This window comes from Ambystoma mexicanum, chromosome 3q (genome assembly GCF_040938575.1).
Source record: "Ambystoma mexicanum isolate Mex_15411 chromosome 3q, UKY_AmexF1_1, whole genome shotgun sequence".
NCBI lineage: Eukaryota > Metazoa > Chordata > Amphibia > Caudata > Ambystomatidae > Ambystoma > Ambystoma mexicanum.
In genome coordinates, this window is record NC_090926.1 from 257,788,109 (window position 1) to 257,803,700 (window position 15,592).

General features: G+C 48.7%; 1 protein-coding gene across 3 annotated transcripts in view; it reads left to right on the top strand.

Moving 5' to 3' along the window:
• The window catches only part of TIMELESS (timeless circadian regulator), a 1,506,051-nt gene that overhangs the window by 883,167 nt on the left and 607,292 nt on the right, over window positions 1–15,592 (top strand). For all 3 annotated transcript variants that reach the window (XM_069653695.1, XM_069653693.1, XM_069653694.1), the window contains 2 exons: window positions 5,682–5,819; window positions 9,020–9,171. In XM_069653695.1, the coding sequence (XP_069509796.1) occupies window positions 5,682–5,819; window positions 9,020–9,171 (290 nt within the window). The remainder of the gene's footprint in view (window positions 1–5,681; window positions 5,820–9,019; window positions 9,172–15,592) is intronic.

Genomic DNA, 15,592 nt, shown 5'->3' on the forward strand with positions numbered 1-15,592 from the left:
TCTAAAGGATACCACACACTTTCTCCAAAGAATCAACAACTTACAGATTAATTTCCCGGACCCCCTAATATTTTCTATGGACGTCACAAGTCTATACACCTCAATTCCTCACGATGAAGGCATAGCTGCCTTAGAATGGTTTCTTCTACAACATGATGAAATCCAGATTCAAAAAACATTTGCTATTGAACTTATTAATCTGATACTTTACAACAATTATTTCAGATTTAATGATAAGTATAATCTACAGATCTCGGGTACCTCTATGGGCTCGGCGGTGGCTCCTTCCTACGCAAACATTTTTATGTTTAACTTTGAGAAAACCCATGTCCTGGATCATCCGCATTGGAAACACAGAATACACTGCTGGTTAAGATATATTGACGATGTATTTGGCATTTGGAATGGTACAAATCAAGAATTGAAAGATTTTTGGCAATATTTAAACCAATGCAACCCTCGGATCAAATTCACGTTGGAAATCGGCATACCACAGGTGAACTTTCTGGACGTAACAGTGGAATGGAAAAATATGGAATTAACGACACTAATGTACAGAAAACCAACTGATGTCAACAGTTCCCTCCATTTCAACAGTTTCCATCCAAGACACTTAAAAGAAAACCTACCGTTCAGCCAATTACTTCGGGCTAAGCGGATAACCTCCGACACTGAAAAACTGCAGACAGAATTTGATACTATGCGAACAAGATTTCTAGAAAGAGGTTTCCCGGAAGAAGTAGTAGCCCAAGCTATTTCCAGGACAGAAGCACACCCTCGTGATGTACTATTTAACAAACAACCGAAACCAACTAAGTCTAACCTCATTTACACTCTGAAGTACTCTGCCCAGAGCTTTCAAATCAAAAAAATAATCACTAAGAACTGGGATCTTATTAAATCAGATCCGAATCTTAACCGTCTCTTTCCAGCTCCCCCAATGTTAGCGTACAAAAGAGGACGGAACTTTAGGGACATGCTCATCAAAGCTGAAAGACCTAAAAAATCCACTCAAAGAACACTGACGAAGTCACGTAATGGCACCTTTCCGTGCCTGAATTGTCAGCACTGCTCGAACATTATCAAAGGCAACCATATTAGACATCCGAATAATGGTAAAAAGATTCTTCTAAAAAACTTCGCAACCTGTGACTCTAAAAATGTCATCTACACCATCAGATGCCCCTGTGGGAAATACTATGTGGGGAAAACGTGTAGGAAAGCCAAAGAAAGATGGACAGAACATAAGTCTCAGATTCGCACAAAAAATTTGAAGTCACCTGTATTCCGGCACTTTAGAGACGACAAGCATAACATCTCGCAAATGAGATTTGCAATACTGGAAGTACTACACCCCCTCCAACGAGGAGGTGACCTACCCAAACTTTTGGCACAAAAAGAACTATACTGGATTCATAAACTAGATGCAATGACTCCACTCGGTTTAAATGAAGACTATTATTTAGGTCCATTCATTTAAAGATTTCCGACATGAAATTTATTTTTTTCTTCCCCCCCCCCTTGTTTTTCATCCTTTTCAATGTTTTTCTATAAACAGTTGTTAGGATTGCTGATTAGCATTGGCTTAAACACATCACAAGATTGTGAACCATTTGGCATGGACAGGTGAATAGTAATCTAAACATGTTGTTAATGCTTAGATATTTCTATTTATTCCGCTAATTTTGTCTTTGAAATCCAAATTTGCACCAATGATACCCCTTTCACTAGACTGTGAACCAGGAACACGGGCAGATTAGCATTGGTGGATTACATTACAAGGATGTAGCTATATACTATGTGTACCAGTCTTATCAACTAGGATCTTTACGCTAAAATGTTGGTCCATAACATGTCACGCCTGATTCTCTCTCCCCCTACACACCTTCGACTACCGAGGGGTATTCATACATTGGACACTGACTTTCCCCTTGAGGTTTTATTACCTTTTTACCCTGTCACCTGGTTTGTTTACATGTGACGACACGTACGCGCGAGCGTGATGACGTCACACTGTAAACACGCCGCGGTATATACTGCTCAGTTTAGACCATGACGCACAACACGCATATGCGTGATCACGTCACATTACCATTTACTCTAAAAATAATGGCGGCACAATATATGGAGACAAGCAACCCCTCGGCAGCAGGTCTCCTTTAGTGCCACCCTGTTATGCACTAGGTAAGAATACTAAACCTTTCATATTCTGACTCGGACAAGAATTCTACTTTAAGTCTGTGGAAACTTGGTCCACCTCCTTTGTCTAATACGTAGACCTTACATTTGATCCTCTGCCCTTACTTTCTCAGTACTTCAGTCCGGAATTTCCTCCAGACCACTTGCGGTAGATGATTTCCACTCCGCCTCACCTATCCCGAAACTGGTCAACTACGATATCTCCGTAAGTGACTCATCATTCCTCTATCTTAATCTATCCTCAACTTACTATCTTTTACGGTCCTAATAGACGCCTTCCATGTCTATTTTACTTCTACAGATAAGGACTTTCTCATCAAGACTTTGTCGTATTTAGATGAAGGCCTGGGATTTCCGCCCCAGACCACCCGCGTTCTCCTGAAGAACCTTCTTTATTGCAAAACACAAGGTTAGACTCCTCAAATAGGTGCTTTAAAAATTTTAGTTGAATCCACGATTAGTAGAGATTTTCTACATATTTCCACATCTGATCAATGTGTAGAAGTTAGTATTAATCTAGTGAATTTATCATTAATCTCTATACGTATGAAAGAGGCACAGGGGGTGCCCCTACGGGTTACTGCCATACATTTAATCCTTATATGCTATGAGTGTTTGTGATATATATCTTGATCTACAATGAGTCATTTACAAAATGGAGTTGATTTAATGTTGTTGGTGCAAGTATATTTCTAATGTACATTTTGTATATATTTTCTTCTAGAATAAACTTTTGTTATTGCCCCTGATGAAGAGTGTTGTAGCACTCGAAACGCGTTGGGCCCTCCATATCTTCAACATCAAGAATAAACAATGAAGAATTGTTCTTGTAACCTTATCTGAGTTAATGTTATTTTTTCGCACAAATTACCTTTTCCTATATATTACAAATCACAGATTCTCTTGAATTTATTATGAAATATTTCTTGTAAGTGAAATCTAACTGTTGGTCTGGTATTCCAGACACTAGATAGTGTGCAGGGGACGTAAGTTCCCTACTTGGGAACTTTTATTTTTTTCTCTCCCTTTAACCTAATTATTGGAGTGCCATATAAGTTAAGCGCTCACCTCTGTTTTAACAAAAAGTGGTGTTTTAACTTGGACTTGTCTAGTAATTGCTAAGGGAGGTGTAAATACTTTTCTGATTGTGTTGGAACTTACTTTTGATTTATATTGCTAGTGTATTTTCTAAAGTGTGTTAAATAATTATATACTTTTGCTAACAAGCTCTGGTCAGTGTTTGCTTGCTCTGTTTTTTTGGCCCTATTGTGTATCCTCTGTATACTGCCTAACTCTTCTTGAGAGAAGTCTGACTGCTCAGCCACAGCTACCAGGTAAATCTGGGTGGTACAGACGGCTACCAATTGGGTTTACTGCTTACTCCTGTAGTCTTAATCTTTTTGCAGTGTTCCCCAAGGGAATTGCACAGGATTCTGCCTAACACAGAGGGCCTGGTTCCTGCAGCCCTAGAATTTGGAGTATACGAGTTGCCGGCGGACTGCAGGGAGGTCCTTGCCAAGGCAAGGGCGTCATTGACTCTTAATTGCTACGGTCAAAGGTGGAAGCGTTTCGCTACGTGGAGCCGGTCGTAGGAGATCAACCATTTGATGGTCACCGCCCCGCAGATCCTTCCATACTTGTTGTCCTTGGCCAAGGAGGGGCTGGTGCACACCTCTATCAAGGTGCATCTGGCGGCTATCTCCCGCTACACTAGGTCTCAAGGACGATCTTCGCTCTGGTCCCACTGTCTCAACAAGGAGTTCCTCAAAGGACTGTTTAGATTTTTCCTGCCGGTGAAGGCTCCTGCCCCGGCATGGCAACTCAATGTGGTGCTGACGAGGCTAATGGGGTGGGAAGGGCCTTCGAGCCTATGCATCAGGCCCCTCTCAACTTCCTCTCATGGGAAACTGCTTTCCTCGTGGCCATCACCTCTGCCAGGAGGGTTAGGTGGGTTACAGACCCTTTCCTGCAAACAGCCATATCGGACTTTTCACGAATCAAGGGTGGTGCTCCGTACGCATCCCTCCTTTATGCCAAAGGTTCTGTCAGAATTCCACCTCAATAAGCCTTTGGTGTTGCCTGTGTTCTTTCCGAATCCTTTGTCGCCGGCTGACGGGGCTTTGCACTTGCTGGATGTTGCTTGTGTTCTGAAGTGCTATGTGGCACGCACAAAGAGTTTTCGGAAGATATCTCAACTGCTGGTCCTGTGAATTGTAGAAGGCCTTGTCCAAGGCTTCCATCTGAAGGTGTCTCTCTGGCTGCATCACACACTGTCATCGGTTGGCAAACGGACCTCTGCCTGGCAGCCCGAGAGCCCATTTCACCAGAACGATTGCTGCAACAACAGTGTTCCTGTCTTGTGTGCCCCTGCTGGACATCTGCAGGAATGCTACGTGGAGGTCTATGCACACCTTCACGATCTTCTACTGCGTCGACAGGGATTCCAGTGAGTAGTCCAGGGTCGGCCAGGCAGTGCTACGCAACATGTTCGCTTGAAGGTGAGCCTGTTCCGGAGGTAAGAGTATTTGCTTCAGTTGAGCCTTGCCACCTCCCGTGGTTGTGTAATGTTGTACTGATATTCTTCATTCATGATCATGTGAATCCATGCCAGACCCCATGCTGGAGAAGGAACAAGTTACTTACCTGTAACTATTGTTCTCCAGCATGGGTCTGGCATGGATTCACCTGCAGACTCTACCTCCTGCCCCTCTTCTTGGTCATACTCCCACTTTACATGCTTCCAAATCTGGTGATGGCTGCCAGAGGAGAGGGCAATCATTGGCGGGGGGCAGTATGAACCAGAGTACAGTGATTGGTTTAGAGGAGAAATACAGTTTGTAAGTGAAAGTTAAACTGTTTTTTCTTTTACTGAGGGTTCCCGGCGTGACGACGGAATATATTCATGAGCATGTGAATCCATGCCAGACCCATGCTGAGGAACAATAGTTACAGGTAAGTAAGCTGGTTTTTCTCAAATGAAAGTCACATAGAAGCCAGCAAAAATACTGTGGGTCTACACAGGTGAGACAAAAATGCATTAAAAAAAGAGAAGTATTACGCAGCATAATTGCTCCTCCCAGGATATGGCTGCCTTTCTTGTCACTTTACTTTAAGCTGTTTTTCTTAACCTTTGAAAGGTGTGTTCCTTGCTGCCCCTGTGGTCTTACGTTATGTCTCGTTGCCAGAACCTTGTAAGGGATTCCTACCCACTATTTGTTTTATGTAATAAAATGGCCCACCAGGATTGGTTCTTTTGATCAAACTTGGGCAGTTTGCTTCGGTTTTGTAAAACTTGTTGCTTTGACACTCGCACCGTTGTTAGTCTTTTTCTCTTGCTTGATTTTCATAATGTCTTTCCATTTCTTGAAATGTTGGCATGCATTGCGCAGGGCACTTCGGCTTTCTATCGTAGCTCGCTTTCTGTCTGCACAAACATGCTGCTGTATATTAGTGAACTTAATGGTTCCATCTTCTATCTCTAGAACAAAAAAAGAAAGGGAAAAAAGAAGAAGAAAAAATCGAAGGCTCTTGGTGGTCCCTCTGAGGTGCAGAGTAAAACCCCTGAGCAGCTGGAGGAGATCTGGCAGTCTCTCTCTGTAGAGCTGAGCAACTGTGCCAAGGTAAGACTGTTTTGAATGACGCTCATGCAAATAGTGGAAGAGTCTTTTTGTATCTACTGCCTACGGCAGCCAATGGCACCTGAACTACCTATGAGATCATCAATTCCCTGGTCAAAGCAGCCCATAGGGTGGATGGATTATTGTGCCTTCATTAGAGCACTGCAAAGGGGAGTAATGCATTCTGTTGGGTCTCTAGATCCGCTTAGAGCAGTCAATAGGAGCCAAGTACACTGTAGGTGTATGAGACCTGGTAATTATTTTATTATTGAATTGATTTTTTTTGCCCGTTGTCCAAACTGTCAGCACACCTGACTGAGACTTGCTTAGCAGCAGCATGTCTGCATGACTTAAAAAGTAGCATGGTGCCTCTGGCCGTTGCACCATATTTGTAAAACTTGTGGTGTCAAAGTATCGCCTGTGTATGGTTTGTGTCCTACCTGTGTGAGATTTTCAAAAGAGGAGTATAGTTCTCATAGGTTACAAGATCAGTTTGTGTACACAGGACCCACCCCCATTTCACAGTGCTGGCTGGGGCTTCAGACTGGCGCCAACCTGCATCCATTTTCCTCCAGCAGTGTGAACCATGAGCTTGTTTCTCTGCTGTGGACAAGAAATAGTCCTCTTCATTGCAACAAGTGATGTTGTTAAATTCTAAAAGTGAATTAAACAGAGAACTGGAACGAAAAATGACCATTTGGAGGTAATGGGTCCTCTTCCGGTATGAATGGTTTGCACCATCAGGAGACTTTTATTACTGGCTGCGGTTGGGTTACTGTGATGCTGGAAATGCATCGGAGGGACAGGGCCTCCATATCCTTGTCCTTTACTGCTTTTTATCGTGTCTTCTGTCGTGTTTTCCGCACAGGAGTTCATGTGGGACTCCTGGTGGTGCAGCTCTCTTTTGGTTTGGTGGACGGACCCGTGGGATCCCCTTAAGGCACCCATGGGCGGGAGTACAACCCTGTGCCCCTAGTGTATGATTTTGGGCACCAGTGGGTGGCCCGCAGAGCAGGGTATGGGCTGGTGGCAGCTCCATGCCGAAATTGACAGGTGCGCGGAGTATTCTCCATTTTGGGATACCCCGGCCCTGCCATTGGGATCCGTTGATTCCTGATGGAAAACAAGATGGCCCCTGTGGCCTCTTGCTCTCTATTCCCCATTACCTTGTTTTCCCAAAATCCTGGGAAGCCCTGACTCTGTCCCTTCGCCCTGACTGACTCTTGGGTGGAAGTGCCATATCTGGTGGTGTTGTGAAGGCCCGGCCAGACTGGCTGGAGCCTTCCCGGTGATGTATGTTGTGGGCACCTCCTGTGGGTGGAACCTGGGTGAAGAGAGTGTGTGACGAATATGCATTCTGTGTTGTGGGTGTCTAGTATCTGGTGGTTGACACAATGAATGAGACAACCCTGCCCGAAACCGGTATGAATGCAGTTTGGAGTGTTGAATGGCTCGGTACTTGTCCCAATACACATAACTTGTTGTGAGTGTCTGGAGAGAAGTGAATGGCCTGAATACCTCGTGTGCCTGATTGGCTGCCTGCCTGCACGAATCCCTGTAGTCGTGATTGGGTGCTTGAGTGTGACCCAGCGGAATGAATGGGAGATCAACAGTATATCTGGGGACCTCTCACTGCTAGGAATTGTGTTCAGAAGCTGAAGTCCACTACGACGAGTAACTGGAGTAACTGACGGTTGACCTTGAAGCCCTGCTGGACGAGAAGAATTGCTGTTGCTGTTGCTGTCCTTCACAATCTGAAAGCTGCTGTGCCTCCAAGGACTGAACCAGAGAGGACCTGGTAAGGCGCCCTCTTCCCGAGCTACGAGGGACCATCGTGCACAGCTGATCTTTGCCTACGCTCCCCAGTAGACAGACCTTCGACAGCCTGCCGACCCGATACAGGGACTGCTGCGGAACTCCAAGGAGAAGCACTCGGGCTGTTGTCCGCCACTGTCGACGACCGCCGTCACCGACCGGAGCCGCCATGCTCCCGTTTGCCTAAGAACTTCAATTGATCATCGGACGCTCTCGTCTGCATCGTCACCCGCTTGTCTCCCGCTGGAGAAGGCCTGACCGTCGACGCGCCGAGGAGCATCCACCGGTGGGTTTCCCGCCACCTAAGGACCACAGAGACGCCGACTACTCAACACCCTTGCTGGGCCACAGTTCTTCATCATCTCTTTGCGGTCCAGAACTATCGTCACCGAGGTGCCCCGCACGCCTCTTCGTTGCAGGACGCCAAAGCTCTGTCGTCGACAAGCACTGCTAGGAACGAAGCTGCCACTTCCCTTCCGTAGTTCAACCTGTTCACCATCGGACGTTCAACGACCCGTGACACCTGCCTTAAAGGGAGGGCACTCAAGAAGGGCCGTCGATTCCCCGACACCGAACGCCAAGTTCCCCGACACCTCTCGACGATCCGTGTCTCCCGCCTGAAAGGGAGGCACTCAAGAAGGGTCGGTCGATGCATCTTCGGAGAACTCTACTCCACCAGGTACATTGGGGGGGTAAAACCTTAATAGGAAGAAGTGAGACTATTGAACATATGGACTGGGCTTGTGCGATATATCCTTATTTTACAGGTTGCCCAGGTTGGGGGGGGGGGGGATCTCCACACAGAACTGTGTCTAGGTAACAGGGCCAGCATTCTGCCTATTGTTTCACCCATCTTACGTTCCTGCCTATCTCTATTGCAGGTTTCCTCGTTATTAATCTGTGTGACATTTTAACCGTACAGTTGATGCACTTTAATGAGATTCGATAACATTAGTGGTACCACTTTAGAATTGTATATATTTATCATTATTGACTTCCGAGTACAAGGTGCGTTATTGTGATCGTGTACATACCTTTGAATATTAATTATATAAAGACTGTGTTTTCAGTAATAGTGTGTGGACATTCCTTTGTGGGGGTTCGGGGACTACACTGTACTTAAGAACCAGCCCGCATCACCTCCTGAGAAGCTAGGCCTTGATTGCTCGTCCATTGTTACCTTATAGAGAATCTTGGCTGGGGTCCGCTGTGCCTCTCCTCTACCATATAGAGAGCGGAAGTACAGACGCCCCCTACCAGTTACCCTGTCTAAGAAATCCCCACGTCTCCTGTCCAAGTTTTCAGGGGCCTGAGGGTGAATACTGAAACCCCAGACAATTGTATGCCTGAAACATGCCTTTAATCAATCTTCCTTGGTCATTTTGTAGGGATTAGTTAACCTGCCTGAAGATGTGATGCCTTTTGATGCTGCCTCGGAGATTCCTGTGGAGGATCAGCGGGCGGAGGCCATGGTACGAATCCAGGATGGTCTTCTGGCCAACAGAGGTGCAGAAGCATTGTCTCTGCTCCGGACAGCTAGGTAGGTCTTGGTCACTGTTGTGGTAAGGGGAGCAGGGCTTTCACACATGTGTTGCCTTTATACATCATTTTCCTCCTGTAGATTACCTACACAATGTTAGGGGAGGTTTTTTGCGCAACCCTCCAGTAAGGGCCGTGTAGCTATCTAACCTAAAGGCGAAACAGTGATTTTCATGAAATGTGAAGACCAGACTCTGGTTGATGTGTGACTGAGCAATCATGCTTAAAGCAAGGGAGGAGGGCTGGTATAGAAGCACAGTTATTCCACACAGTTAACCATAAAAACACCCACTCTGGTATATTGAGTAATATAAACTTCTCCATCATGGGGACTGGCATGGATTCACATGCTCATGAACATTCCCCGTCGTCAGGCCGGGAATCCTCAGTAAAAGCAAAAACAGTTGAACTTTCACTTACAAACTGTTTCTTCTATAAACCAATCACTGAGCTCTGGGTCATACTGCCCCCAGTCAATGACTGCCCTCTCCCTAAGCCCATCCTCTGGCAGTCATCTTCAGATTTTTACCGCACGTTCAAGTGTTGGGAGTCCTCGTGTTTTTCTCTGTAGCTTACTTCTGATTTTTTGCGCTTTTTAGGTTTAAGTTCCATTTTTGTCAAATAAGAGCCCGCAGGGACCAGTTTGTCAGCATTGTTCATCGCCCCTCAAGGGCAGGAATCGTTGAGTTTCATCGAAGATTCAAGAAGGCCATCTGGCCTACACCGCACGCAGCACCATGTCAGAGGAGAAAGACTGAGGTTTTCTCTTCAAGCTCTGCTCCAGCTGCGGCCTAAGGAACGTGTTTGTGGAGGTCAAACGCCCCAGACCACAAAGACGGATTGCGAGATTTGTCTGGGATTCACCAAACGCACAATGAAGGATCGGCACAGCAGATTGGCGGCGTGGCTCAACGACAAGGCCTTTACCCATGGCGGCAAGCAGGGTTATGCCTCACCCAGCACCGGCTGCTCCGAGGAGCGGGCTCATAAATCCTTTGAGGTCGCCCCATCCGTGGGGGTCCGAGACCAGGCCAAGCACTGCAAGTCAGTTTCCATCGGGGTCACCGTGCATGCGGGTCCAGCAACAAGCAGAGCTCGATCAACATCACTGTCTGCTTCCATCACAAGCCAACGCTCGAGCTCCTCCTCGAAAAGGAAGGCAGCTACTCCTGAGAAGCTGCGTGAGAAGCCGGAGAAGGCCAAGGCGCCTAGCAAGGTGACAGACCTGCCATTGAAGGCTCAGGTGGTCCAGGAGAAATCGTCCTCGTCGATCAAGCTGCTGGCGGCCGCCTTCTCAAAGGCGAATGGGGCTGACCCGGTCCAGGGGACACCGGTTATGCCCAGAGTGGCCCTTCGTCCCATGTCGGATGCTTCAGTCAAACCGGTGGATAAGACACTGGAGAACAAGATGCCAGCCCTGAGCCCTGCTGCGAACCCTCAGGATGCAAAGAGGGGGAGTGGGTGGAGGCCTCTATGGTGCTCCAAGGCACAGAAATTTCTTCATCGGACGACAAGGACATGGCGCCCGCTCACACTGTCGTAGAAGACGTGGAGAATGACGACAGCGGAAACGCTGAGGAGGACGGCGACAGTGAACTCGTCGAGCGGGACGACTACGACGAAGCTGATGAGGACATAGATGCTGGGCCGCGCAGGCCTACTTCTCCTCCGCCTCCCAGAGACATGTCGCTGGACTTCCTGTCCACTCTCCATACGTTGGTGTCAGATATACAGAAGAGTATGCTGTTGGCCCCCCCCCTCTACCGGTGGTTCCGGGCTACCTCCGGCAAAGAAGAGGCACCCCACGCCACCTCATTAACCGCCTCACGTACCTTCCTCTGCTAGGGATACAGGGATGGATATGGTGACGACAGACAAGTACGACGACAGCAGTTTGTCCCCTCCGCCGAGAGCGTCACTGCCGGACAAAGTGGGTTCATTCCACGTGTCAGTGGTCTTCCAGCTGACACCAGAGGAGACCAAAAAGGAAGGGTGCCTGTATCAGTGCAGAGAGGCCAAAAGGAAGACCATTCTGGTGGTACCCCTCCTGGACAACATCTGGGATGAGTACCTGGTGCTGCTGAAGAACCCTGCCCCAGCGAAAAGAGATTGGCTGGCGAAGAAATACCAGGTGCCGGAGTCCGCACCCAAGTGTCTGTGGTCACAGCCATCACCAGACTCGGTGGTCTCGGCAGCTGCACAGAAGAAATTATCCAATGCGTCAACCTCACCATCCGTTACCCCGGACATCGAGGGGAAGAAGTTGCAAACTGTGGGTAGAAAGGTCATCTACTCAGCAGCTACGACGGTGAAGGTGGCTAACGCTTTAGTGATCCTGGCCAGATACAAGATGGCCCGCTACTGGAATTCCTCACCGAGGACAAACGGGTTGAATCGCTGGAGATTCTTCAGGAAGGCTCAGTGGCTTCGGACCACGCCATCACCGTGCCCCTGGACATTGCGGACACAGGGTTCTGCCAAATGGGTAACGGGTTGCCTCCGTTGTGGCTGGTTGAAGGCCACCAACCTTAGGCAGGAAGTTCAGACGAGGGTTCTGGCGATGCCGTTCTTCGACAATCTTGTTTGAAGGCTGTTGATGAATCGCACATGCCATCATGAAAGACACAGAGACTGCCCGTGTCCTGGGCACGCTGCAACAGCACTATCCGTCCTTTCATTCCTCAGGAAGGAAGTCGGGCAGATCATCGATAGGTTTCGGCAGAGGATCGTCCTTGTACTACCAACCCTCCCATTCCTCGACCTAGTAGGCTTGCAAGGGTCGCTCCAAGGCCTTGGAGGTGGCCGTCGTCAAGGCTCCCAAGGCGGTGCACAGGCCTCCAAGCAGGATTGAACCGGCCAGGACATCGGCCCCCCACCCCTTTAACCCGGTGGGAGGGCAGCTGGCGAACTTCGTCAACACGTGGGAAAACATCTCCACAATTGGATGGGTGCTGGACGCTCTCACCCACAGACGACACACTTTGGATTTTCAGCAAAGTGTCCGCGGATACCACCGGTGGCTTGGCAGGAACAACACATCACTCGGGTGCGGCTGGAGGTTCAGGCAATGTTAGCAAAGGGAGCGATAGAGCTGGTTCCAAAGCAGCTCTGGGGCTTTGGAGTTTATTCCAGATACTTCCTTGTAAAAAAAAAAAAAAAGACCAGGGACTGGAGGCCCATTCTCGATCTGGGATGACTCAGCAAGTACATCAAGTCCCAAAAATTCAGGATGGTCACATTGCAGCACATGCTCTGCCAACTGGAGGAGGGAGACTTCCTGTCGTCGCGGGATCTAGAGGACATGTACTTCCACGTCCCCATTCCTGAAAAACATCGCAAGTTACTGTGCTTCGTCGTACAGGGGGAAGCACTACCAGTTAAAGGCCCTTCCCTTCGGACTGAAGTCGGCCCCCAGACTTTTTACGAAGTGCCTGGCGCCTGTGGTGGCCTATCTGCACCTACAAGGAATTCACGTGTACCCATACCTAAACGACTGGCTCATTCGTGCCAAGTCAAGGGAGATCACAGTGAATCACATGGCACGGATCGTCCGGCTGCTGACGGACCTGGGGTTTTCAGTAAACTATCCGAAGTCCTGCTTGATTCCATCGCATAACGATCTGTTCCTGGAGTCCAGGCTCTACATGGTCACTTGGCTGGCGGCTCGCTTGGAAAACAGGATAGCGTCCATTCTGGGCACGGTGTGATGGCTGTTAGCACTGTAGATCGCCATGGTGTGGACCATCAAGTTGCTTCTCGGCATGATGTTGTGTATCTACATGATCGGACTCTGCACTTGTCCAGAAGCTTCACCAAGAAGATTGTTCTCGACAAGGCGTTCCATCGAGCTATAAGCTGGTGGGGCATGCGCGCCACAATCGCTGGGGGCGTGGATTTCCAGAGCCCGTTTTACCAGGAGACGGTCACCACGGACGCTTCCCTCGAGGGCTGGGGTGCTCACAGAGGCCTGTGACTGGCGGAAGGAGGCGGACCTCCACATCAATGTCCTGGAGCTGCGGGCAGTGTTCTGGTCCCTCTAGTCATTCCACCCGTCCCTCGAGGGCAAGGTGGTGAGGGTCTTCATAGACAATGCCACCACGATGTTCTACATCTGGAAGAAGGGGGGCACCAGGTCCCCAGCGCTCTCTACGGAGGCGCAGGATTTGTGGCACTGGACCATCGCCCAGTGGATATTCCTTTTCATCTGGTGGGAGTCAAGAACACCATCGGCCTCGGCAGGGAACTATGCTCTTGCCGTGAGTGGAAGCTTCGGCAGGATCAAGTGGACCGGCTCTTCCTCAAGTGGGGCAGGCCCCGGATCGACCTGTTTGCGATGACGACAAACTCCAAATGTTTGAGGTTTGCCAACAGGTTCCCCCAGCCGAAGAGCATGGGGGGATGCATTTTGCTTCCTGTGGGAAGGCCTGTTCCTGTACGCATTTCCTCCGTTGCCCTTCCTGCTGCGAGTCATCAATTGACCCAAACTGTGCCTATGAAAGATGATCCTCGTCGCCGAGGCAGATTTGGTCCCCAGACCTTCTCAACCTGTTGAGGTCACCACCAGTGGTGGATCTGCTCACCAGAGAAGGAGGCACAATCCTACACCACGACCCAGGGTCGCTGAAGCTGAAGGCTTGGCTCCTACAGCGTTAGGGTACGTGCTTCCGGCGGACTGCAGGGAGGTCCTTGCAAGGGGCAGCTCGTCATCGATGCTGAAGTATTATGGGAACAAGTGGAAGCACTTCGCGACATGGTGCCGGACACAGTAGATCGACCCCCTGAGGGTCACAGCCCTGCAGATCCTTCCATACTTCTTGCCATTGGCCAAGGCGGGGCTGGCTCACGGCTCCATCAAGGTGCATCTCCCGCTACACCAGGTCCCTGAGGTGGTCTTCGCTTTGGTCCCACCTTCTGGTCAAGGAGTTCCTCAAAGGACTGTTTGATCGTTCCCGCCGGTGAAGGCGCCTGCCCCAGTGTGGAACCTCAAGATAGTTTTGACTGGTGTCATGGACCACCTTCCCCCTGCCTCCCCCTCCTTGAGCCTGTGCATCAAGCCCCTCTCGTACTTTTCGTGGAAGACTGCTTTCCTCGTGGCTATCACCTCTGCCTGAAGAGTAGGTGAGATCCAGGACCTGTCCTGAAAGCGGCCTTATCTGACTTTGCATGATACTAGGGTGGTGCTGCGAACCCTCCCTCTTGCCCCTCTGCAGCTCTTCTTGGTCATACTGCCACTTTACGTGTTACCAAATCTGAAGGTGGGCGCAAGAGGAGGGGTTTAGGGAGAGGGCAGTCATTGGCTGGGGGCAGTATGACCCAGAGCTCAGTGCTTGGTTTATAGAAGAAATCCAGTTTGAAAGTGAAACTGTTTTTGCTTTTACGAAGGATTCCCGGCCTGACGGGGAATTTTCATGAGCATGTGAATCCATGCCAGACCCATGCTGGAGAACAACAGTTAAAGATAAGTAACCTGTTCCTTTTTTGTACAAAAGCCTCTCTATTAAGTACTATATGTTAAGCATAACCCAGTAAAAATACAGAGCATATATAAAAACAGCAATTTTCAGTTTAGATCTAACCCACTCCTAACACTAAGTTGGAAGTCCACTATCTGGTGATAGCCGCAGGACACAAAGGTTAAGGTGGATGAAGAAAGGAAAACCCTAGACATTGACAATGCACAGTAAAATAATCCTGCTATGACCCAAAATGTCAACATTGAAAATGGTGCTAGCATTCCTAATCCTCTAGGACACATAGTATTGTGTATAATACAAATGCAAACGTTACAGTAAATATAGGACCTATATAGAGGCAAGCACATTTTATACACCAAGCAATTGGCCACAAAAAGTAGGACTATAGAAAAAGAAAATCTTTCCCAACAGGATACTTTGTACCCTTAAATCTTTTTCTGTAGTGGCTTTTTGGTTACATTTACAATGTGCCTAGGATGGGCTGATTGCAGCAGATCTTTTTCTACTGTGTTCTACACATTTTACTCATGCTATCTGCCACAGCAACTGCCGGCAACACCACACCTGTGGTCGCTGGCTCCACCTATGCCCCCACACAACACCATTACCACACCAGCCACCACCCTATCATGGCAGGTACAGGAGAGGAGGAGGAGGAGGAGGAGGAGGAGGAGGAGGAGGAGGAGGAGGAGGAGGAGGAGGACCACCCTGTCATTCAGCCCAGCAAGAATGCAGAGCCCCTTCTCCACCCATGCCCAACATCCGGGACCTGGATGTGCAGCTCCGTGCAATAGAGGTCTGGCACGAGGCGGTGGCAGCACTTTCCCAGAAGCAGCTCAGTGAGCTGTGACTGCTGCAGCAGTGCATAAAGGCCAGCAGGAGCGCACAGACACAAGGACGCGCCACCATTGTTGCTATGTTCATGCTGGTACAAAGGGTCCATGAGGG